Below are 8984 nucleotides of genomic sequence, written 5' to 3'. Positions count from 1 at the left end.
ACTGCTGTGGCTATAAACAGAAATGGTTAAAGGTAAAAGAGAATTCAAACACATTAATATTTTAACACAGTTTTATGAACCCCACTATGTTCTAGATGACCTTCAGTAGTCCCTTCCAACCTTACACCATCCCTGTGATTTGGTGATACATTGTTTTGTCTATATGATTATTTTTCTTGTAATAAAAGAGAGTAAGAGCATGAAAATGTTTCCCTTGCTGCTAGCTATTTTGACATTCCGTGCCAGTCTGTCTCCTTGCCTAGGACCTTCAGGCTCATTTCATGTATCAATAGTATGAGGATTCTTTAAAGATTCTGCTGTTTAGATTCCTCTAAATCTAAATTTATTTCGGCTTTGTTGCAGCTCCACCTACCTATCCTCAGTCCCACACTGCTGAGGAGTCCAGATCTATCTGCTGACACAATGAACTCCCTCACACATGCTTACTCTAGGAATCAGTCAACTAACATCTCACATCAGACCTGTCTTTTGCCATGCTTAGTTTTCATCTCAGATAGGGTCCATTATTTTCTGTGCATTCTACTCCAGAACAGTATTTCTGCTTTCAATATTTCTATATATATGCTATATAAAGTGAGAAAATAGTTGGTCTTGCTGCCCACGTTAGTTTTAAATGAACATTTTACTCCAGGCTCCTCCAGCCCCTTGGTACAATCAGTATCTTTCAGTATAATCAGTATCTTTTCTTGCCAGTTCTGAAGGTTACAGAAAATGATTGAGGTCAGTTTGAAACATTTTGGTTTTGTTCTTGCACAGACTGCTTGCTTTATTGCTCCCAAAGTTTGGCTGTTGCCTTGCCAAAGGAGGCAGCAAAGGGCTCAGCAGCTGAATGAAGGATCAGAAGCCAAGAAAGCACAGAGGTGTCTTAGCAGAGGAGATTGGAACACCTGGGACAGCCCATTTACAGACTGGGAGATGTGGGAGGAAACGCTAAAGAAGGAGCTAGGGGCTCCTAGTAGGCATGGGTAGGAGCAGAGATTAAAAACCATAAAAGTTTTCTATAAATATGTCTCCTGAACTTATGGATTCCATAGGAAGAGAAGCTGTCTGCAGATCAGCCTTAAGTCCTTGTTCTTGTAAGTAAAAGCTCTCCTGCATGACAGTGCAGACTGTTTACTCTGCGTGGAAGACTACTAAGCACAGACTGGAATATTTATATTTATTTTTGCAATACCAGGGTAAAAACAATTTAACAATGCCAAGTACAGTGTTAGTCTCATAAAAAGTTTTCATTTCAAAACATATGATTTCTAGTTCCCACAAAAAGTTAAAATCACATGCAGCTATATGAAGGTAAATTGCTTAAGATGCACAATTATATATCAGAAGACTTTGTTAAAGTAAAAACATACTGACTACATCATTTTAACAAGGCAATTACACAGAACTAGAAAACTGACTCTGTAGTAAAATATAAAAATCTACAATTATAAATATAAATTTGGTCCATGGATCACTACAGAAGTAGCAGTATTTACAGTAAGTATCAGATTGCTATTCTAAATGTCTAATTGAAGTCTTAAAATGTTGAATGTTATGTAGAACAGTATCTTATTTACATTCTACTATATTAAAAGTTGCATTTCTAGCAAATGTAAATTGTTATAAATACAGCGAATTAACCAAGTACTAAACCCATGACGTGTTTGTAATTGAGGATTCCCTAACATCTATAAATATGGTAATTTTAAGTTAAAAGTAAAGCCAGATAAATCAAAAAACCTAATACTGAAAAAACATACCACAATTCAATTATTAGAAACACTGTAAAAGTCAATCAAGTTAGCCCAAATGTAACCATGTATTACAAGAAATCTTTCAAGAAAAGGCACACATTGTTAATGATAAAAGTTCCACAGTAAAGTTGTAGATAACAGAAATTACTTGGTTTGAGCAACGGTTGGGGTCTGATTATTTATATAGTGACTGGACAGATTTTCCCCACCCCAAGTATAAAACTGAAAATAATAATGGTAAACTCCAGGTGTGATTGTTGTGGTGCAGTGATGTGTATGCTTGATTTGATGTGCTAATTAAACTAAGGATTCTAAACTTTCAGCTGCGTTTCCATCAGGTAAAGCTGAGCCATTACTGTCCATAGATGCTGAAGGGTTTTCTTCTTGTCTTGTGCTGACAAGGCTGAGAATAGCTTTGTACAGAAACTGGTACTGCTCCTGGAGGAGAAAAGAGGGTACACTCAGGATGTTGGCACAAATGGTTATTTTGTGGCACTGTTGCTCAATATTAATTAACAGCTGATGTGTCAGGCTGTAAATGCACTGTGCTCCAGAATTTTTTGTGTTACTTAGCAGCTTTATTATTTTCTGACTAATGGCTCCCCCTGTACACAATGTAAAGCACAGCAATAGGGAGCACAGTAAAGGTAGGGGAGAAAACTGTATTTTAAAAGAAATATTATATGCTGACTTGGATCCTTGTTGAAGTCAATCGCAAATTTGGGGGCAGGATTAGAGTTACTATTTGTCTGTTGGCTTTTTTCTCAATTTTTTGTCATCTGAATTCTTTCCAGGAAGATTTCTTTTTCTACAACACCTCTGGGCAACAGTTTTGATTAATTCATGCAGAAACTAAGATGCAAAATTCTTCAGTAATGTTGCTCTAAGATCTAATGTCACACATGGGGTAAAAAAGTGCACATTTTGCTTATTACTTACAATGTCTGTAAAGATTCCAGGCCTCATCAGATTTATCATCTTTGCTACATGGTAAACATCCACTGAATTCTCATTTTCCAGTTGATGCATCAGAGTTGTTAATGCACAGAAAGTGCCTGCTGTCACCCCTCCATGCCTTTGTAAAGTAAAACAAAATAAAACTTTAGAAACTGGGTCAGGTTTTACAGCTGGAAAAAATAAAAATTCTGGGGCAAAATGGTAAGATGAATCTCTGTCATGTGGTATTTACAATATCTGAAACAAGTCTGCCCAGCACTAGCTTAAAAAAACTTTCACAGCACCTGGCTACAACTTCTTAGAGTTATTTCTCTTCAACCCTCTAATAACCAAATGCTTTGGGTCTTTCAGTGTTTCAACATTTTGTTATTTTTTGCCATTATTGAACAGCTGGAGAACGGTATGGTGCCTCATCTAAATAGTTAAGCCTTTCAGTAAAAGGCAATGAAATATTAACTGGCTTTCATAACCATCTAGAGTATCAAAATGATAAAACTGAAATGAAGTATGATAAAATAAAACTGTTTCTCTTGTTGATGCAGCTGGAACAGAGGCATCACCACTACTGTTCAGTGCAGACTTTGTGCCTTATTTCAGCTGCTTTCAGGCAGTGAAAGGATGGTTCTACAGAAAAACATCGAAGCAAACAGAAGAATGCAGTTCTTACTCATCATGCACAATCATGGGCCCATCACGGTTGGAAGCTTCCTCTTTGATGATGCTGATCAGTTCAAAAGTTTTACTAATGGGACTATCAGGATTTGGCCATTTTGGGCACTGAAAATGCCTCACTTCAAGTACATAGTCATCCTAAATGATTAAAAAAACAAACAAACAAAAAAACCCATAAATCAATTTTGTAAAAGATTGACTTTCTTTATTCTTTTCCTTCACCTTGTTCCACCTCCAGCCTCCAGAGGCAGAACCCCACTGCTGTGGAGGCTGGACCACTCTATTCATCATGTCATCCTATTGCCTTATAGACATTACTCCCTCCATAGATGTTTCTAGAACATGGATATTTTATCAGTAATTTAGCATTGAAAATGTAAAAAATGTGGGCATTACCTTTAAAAAATCAAGTCCTGAGTTATATGTTTATGGCTGTTACCTGTGTAGCTTCTAAAATAAAGTCTTGGATTATGAGCTTCTCCTCGTTAGACAGACACTTGTGTTCCTCAGCAATCATAGTGACTTTGAAACTCTCACAGTTTATAGGCTCATCTTTGTTTGGCCAGTACACAAATTCATCTTCAGCCTCCAGGAAAAAAAAAAAACAAAATTGGAGTCATAAAGGTAAATAATGTTAAGCTCTTAAAATACAAAATCCAACATAATAAATAATGTGTCATATATATATTAAATCCAGCCATCTAGATTTAAATTGACAAATCAAATTTTCAGTGGGATAACACTGAAACAAACACTGCTGTTTGCCTCCTTATATAAATTGTAGAGGACTGATTCAATATGTTTTCATTCCAATCACAATCTGCCTAGACAAAGATTTCTAGATTTCTGCTAGATGACTTTGAGATTTTACACTCAGCTTGGTATTATTAATTTTAACTGCTTTTTTGCAGAATCCAAGACATTTTCTCATATCCTGCATATTTCAAAATGGTAACACCAGTAAAATTCATACATAAACTCATAACAATCAGCCACAGAACTCACCATATTCTGGCTATCAGGAAGCATGACTATTAACTGGGCATTATGGTCCCATATCATTCTCCAGAAATCCTTGATAGTCTGTAGTAAGGGATGCTGAGTAATAATGAATTCATTACTTTGATAATAACCCTGAAAAAAAAAAAAAAAAAAAAGACAGATTTGGAATTGCTGCCCAAGTATTAATGCTTAAAGGAAGCTTCTAGTGGGCAGAACAAGAATCTAGAAAATGCATTGCAAACTTGCTCCTTTGTTGGCTCCCTGCAAATAGTAGAAAAATATTAAAATTCCACTGAAATATTTTCTTTGTGAAAAGGATAGATTTAACTACATTGAAAACATTTTTAAAACTTAAAAAAATATTAAAAAAAAGGAAGAAAGACATCAGAGGAGACTCAAACAGCCAACTCAGAATAAAAGTATATTATCCATAATTCCAGAAGAACTGAATACCTGACCAAATAAAAGAATTCTTGAAAGATCTGCAAAATTCCCAAGCAAGATATTTTGTACAGATATCTCAGGTCAATCTCTCACCATGAAAGAGAGTTCCTATGCAGTAATGCACCTAAAAGATCACAGCCCAGAGATTTGCCATCTCTTTCCTGCCTGTCCAGGAGGCATTTACTCCTCCCTCTCAGCTATTGAAGGGGGAAAGAGTTGAAGAAAACCCACAGAGCAAAAAGATAATGGAAAGCTGGTGAACTGTGGTATCTTAGGCTATGCCAGCTGCAAAAGCACTGTAAGATGAGCAGGTAGGAAGACAAACAACAATAAAGCCATTAAAAACTAACTTGTTACTTAACACATTGAGACTTTTAGTTTGTCTCAAAAAATCTTTCCATAAAGAATTTAGCTTTACCAATCTTTAAAACTATGATGTGATTTCTCTTTCTACAGACTGTTAAAATGCAATGCACTTAACCAAACTTAAAGCCAGTAATAATGGTATGAGTATTTCCTGGGGGAAGTAACTCTTTCAGGGAGAGTGATAATGGAAGAAAGGCGCTTTCAAAATCAGGACTGTGCCACCCTAAATCAGCCAAATGGCAGCTCTGAAAACAGCTGTTCATTGTTTTTCACCAATATATTTACTCACTTACCATAATATAGGAAGCATTGATGTAGTCTGTGCCTTCACCAGACAGTGATGAGATACCCACTCTAGATCTTTCCACTGTAAAAAAAGTTATGAATTCACAAGCATGTTACAATGACTCTTATAATATTATAGCAATTATCTCACATCTCACAGTAATTATAACACTGGGCTCCATCAATTGGGACAAAGTGCTATCCAGCCATCTATTTTGTTTTTCTATGTGAAATTCATAATTCACTTCTTCGCTTCTCTACAGAACATTGCTCCAGACTAATGCAGATGTCTTCAGTTCTTGTTGAGGATTTGAAGAAGCTTACCAGGAATGATAGATGAGGTTCGGTTCTTTTCTCTGTTACACTGTTTGAGTGCAGTTGAATAATCACACTGCTGTGTGTTAGACTGGCTCAGTAACTGAAACAATGAAGTTAAAAAAAGGTCAGGTAACTGCAGAAAAGCCATTCCTTCATAAGCTGCATTAAACAGAAGAGTGCCTATATTGCAGGTTTGTTGTCTCTCTAAACTTTAGTTATCTAATTATCTGCCTAAACTACTTAACACATCACCAGAATATTTTTTCTTCACTGTTCTTAGCAGTTAGAATTATTCTTGAACCCTAGATCCATAACCATATCTTTGAAGGTGAAGTCTGACATATCTGCCAGAATGGTATCTTTCCAGACTGCTGTTTTACCTTTGAGATCTACCTGCAAAGGCATGTAATTAAATTTTCCAAAACCTCCTTACTGTCCTATTTCTCATGACCTCATTTCTGTGGATTTTTTTGGTAGATTCCTTGTTAAAGAGTATGCCAATAATTCTGTCCCAATTGACTGCATTAATTTCATAAATTTAATCTTAATTTAGGCTGAGCAGTTCAATTTTAGGTAGAGGAAGCTGATGAAAGTTGTGTTGAGATACCTACTTTTAAGTCATTGAGGTTTACAAACCCAAAGATTTTCACACTGTTGTCTCAGAGAGCTCACCTTGAATTGTTTCTCCAGCCTGGTCTTTCCTGTTGGTCCAGGTATCAAGAGAGCATTAACGTAGGCATGAATGTGAGTCTCAGGGACTTCTGTTTCTTTACTGAGTATGGCTTCCACCAAGGCATCATGAATGAAAATGTACTGCTCCTAGGAAAACACAACCAAACATCTGAGCTCTCATGACTTTCAGATTCCCCTGGATTCCTCTGGTTAAGCTGCCACTTCTGATGTGGTCAGTATTTTTTCACAGGGTTTTTCTCAAATGTGTTCCCCTATTGCGAAGGCTGTCCCTCTGCAGTGGCAGTACACACATTACAAGCACAATTGACAATTACACTTGCAATACATACATACACATATATATATGTACGATTTAATACCAAATCCTCACTACCTGTGATATCTTATGTTAACAGAATAGAGGTAAAAAGCACGGCCTTGAGGAAAATTTTCAAGCCAGTCCTACCCCTGGTTCCTACTGCTATTCTCTATTTTCTCTCTCACATCCTTTGGAACAAGTGCCCTAGCTGTTGATTAACTTTTTTTTTTCTATTGAAAGGCACTGGGGAATCTAACCACCTGTTCTTGAAACCTGAAATAGACTTTCAAATGCCCTGCTGTTGCCCTTATTGTTTTTTCTTGGTCTTTCAATATTCTATATATAATCTTCAGTTTAAAACACCTATATATAATTTTCTGTGTGAAATAGCTTTTTCAGCATATTTTATTGCCTAATATAAACTATTTGATGAGATTCAGTGAAGATCTGACCTGACAATGGTGCTTCCTCACAAAGCTCCATGACAAAAATACAAGTCCTGCCAAGGAAGCACTGCTGCAGGAAGCATGATTTATACAGGCTTCCTTCTGAGTCCTCCTTAATAAACAGACAAGAGCCCAAGGCAAGGTAATTTCTAATGCACTGCTCTCGGTGTGCCTAGAAGGATGTCTATAAAACCAAGGGAAGCAAAAGGGAAAATCTAGTTTGGTGACTGGTTTCTGTCCGTCTGGTGGTGCCAGCAAGAGGATTGTATTATCTCTCCTCCTGCAAACAGAAAGTTTGTAATAGTATCATGCTATTTATATTTTACTCTTACCTCAGTCTGCACCAAGTAGTTCCTTTGGGTACGTATGTGCTTTAAGAATCCAAATATGTTGACTGTCCCTTCATGCTGAATTTGCTGCAGCATGCTGTCTAACACTATGTATGTGCCTGTCCTTCCAACACCAGCACTATAAAACAAAAAAATGGTCTTGAGCCTGAAATAAAACACTGATGTATAGAACTTTTCCATACACATATTTTTTTCAACAAACTGCTGCATATGGAAAATTGTCCTCTACAAAATGAATTTATTATATGATATACTTTGTTAAAGGTTCGAGGCTAGTAATCTTCAAGATAGTAATCTCTTTCTTTGTGCAAGAATAGACCTAAAGATCATTTTCTCTACTGATTTTTACATTATTGGCTGAAATAGAACTAAGGGATTTCCTGCAGGTCTGCAATTTTGAGCCTTGATACTCCTTAGGATGCTTTGCCAAGCATATTACATAAGGTGGTATATGTCAGCACTTAGGCACAGTTAGTATGTTCAAATTCTTCTAAGTTGAAACCCCACTTTAAAGCAAAATTTGCATTCTGCAACCCACTACAGTACAGGAGATTTCAAAGATAAACCCCAGGAAATGGCAGAACTGTTGAGAGTGTATCTGTAAAAGAAAAAAGCTTAGTGCTCCTTAGACAAAGTTAAGATGGCAAGCAATGTCTGAAAACCTTTTTAACAATGGGAAATGGAGAAGAAAGTGTTAATCAACTCATTCCTGTTATGAACTCTGATTAACATAGTATAAAATCAGCTGTATCATAAAACTATAGAAAAACATTTTCATTTATAAAATATCTGGGTAGGAAGTACAAGGTCAAGAGGTCAGTTTTTGTTATCTAGCAATATATGGGAAATTGTAATTCCCCTCTAAGATATGTAGAACATTATGTATACTGTACATGTAACTTGAGAGCAGCACTGTGCTGGGTCTGTATGGTCCCCTGTGGGCAGATCCAGCTCAGTCCATACATGCTAATTCAGTCATCTCATTTCTGCCACAGAGGGGGCACAGAGCACAGGTAGACTGAGATCAGATTGCTGTAATAAACTGTCTAAATAAGTATGATATAAAACCCAAAGGTCCAGGTTGTTAATACCCTGTTAGACACAAAGAAGTACAAAGATTACCAGACACCATCTGTACTTGTTATGAAAGACAAAACATGAAAAGTACCAAATAAAAATAGCTAAAATAAATTTTATGAATCTCCTCATTTGTGTCTTCCATACAGCCTGTAAATATAAATAAAATTAATATTTCAAACATGAGATGATTCCTTTGAAATTCCATAGTGCATGTGGTCAGTTTAGTTAAAAACTGCACAAAACTGCCTACAGACAGAGGTGATTAATACCTGTGACCCAAGGGAGAGGTCTGACTGAAGCCACACAACTTAGCACC

General features: G+C 36.5%; 1 protein-coding gene across 7 annotated transcripts in view; it reads right to left on the bottom strand.

Moving 5' to 3' along the window:
• Nucleotides 1-1163: 1163 nt before the first annotated feature.
• The window catches only part of PTPRZ1 (protein tyrosine phosphatase receptor type Z1), a 132735-nt gene continuing 124914 nt past the window's right edge, over nucleotides 1164-8984 (bottom strand). For all 7 annotated transcript variants that reach the window (XM_064702717.1, XM_064702718.1, XM_064702715.1 and 4 more), the window contains 9 exons: nucleotides 7571-7706; nucleotides 6474-6620; nucleotides 5808-5901; nucleotides 5492-5565; nucleotides 4392-4520; nucleotides 3826-3972; nucleotides 3382-3524; nucleotides 2697-2832; nucleotides 1164-2195 (listed from right to left, as the gene is read on the bottom strand). In XM_064702717.1, the coding sequence (XP_064558787.1) occupies nucleotides 2055-2195; nucleotides 2697-2832; nucleotides 3382-3524; nucleotides 3826-3972; nucleotides 4392-4520; nucleotides 5492-5565; nucleotides 5808-5901; nucleotides 6474-6620; nucleotides 7571-7706 (1147 nt within the window). In that variant the 3' untranslated portion in view covers nucleotides 1164-2054. The remainder of the gene's footprint in view (nucleotides 2196-2696; nucleotides 2833-3381; nucleotides 3525-3825; nucleotides 3973-4391; nucleotides 4521-5491; nucleotides 5566-5807; nucleotides 5902-6473; nucleotides 6621-7570; nucleotides 7707-8984) is intronic.

This window comes from Zonotrichia leucophrys, chromosome 1A, assembly GCF_028769735.1.
Source record: "Zonotrichia leucophrys gambelii isolate GWCS_2022_RI chromosome 1A, RI_Zleu_2.0, whole genome shotgun sequence".
NCBI classification, from domain to species: domain Eukaryota; kingdom Metazoa; phylum Chordata; class Aves; order Passeriformes; family Passerellidae; genus Zonotrichia; species Zonotrichia leucophrys.
Note: the sequence above shows the minus strand (reverse complement) of the source record. Positions and strands in the feature narration are given on the sequence as shown.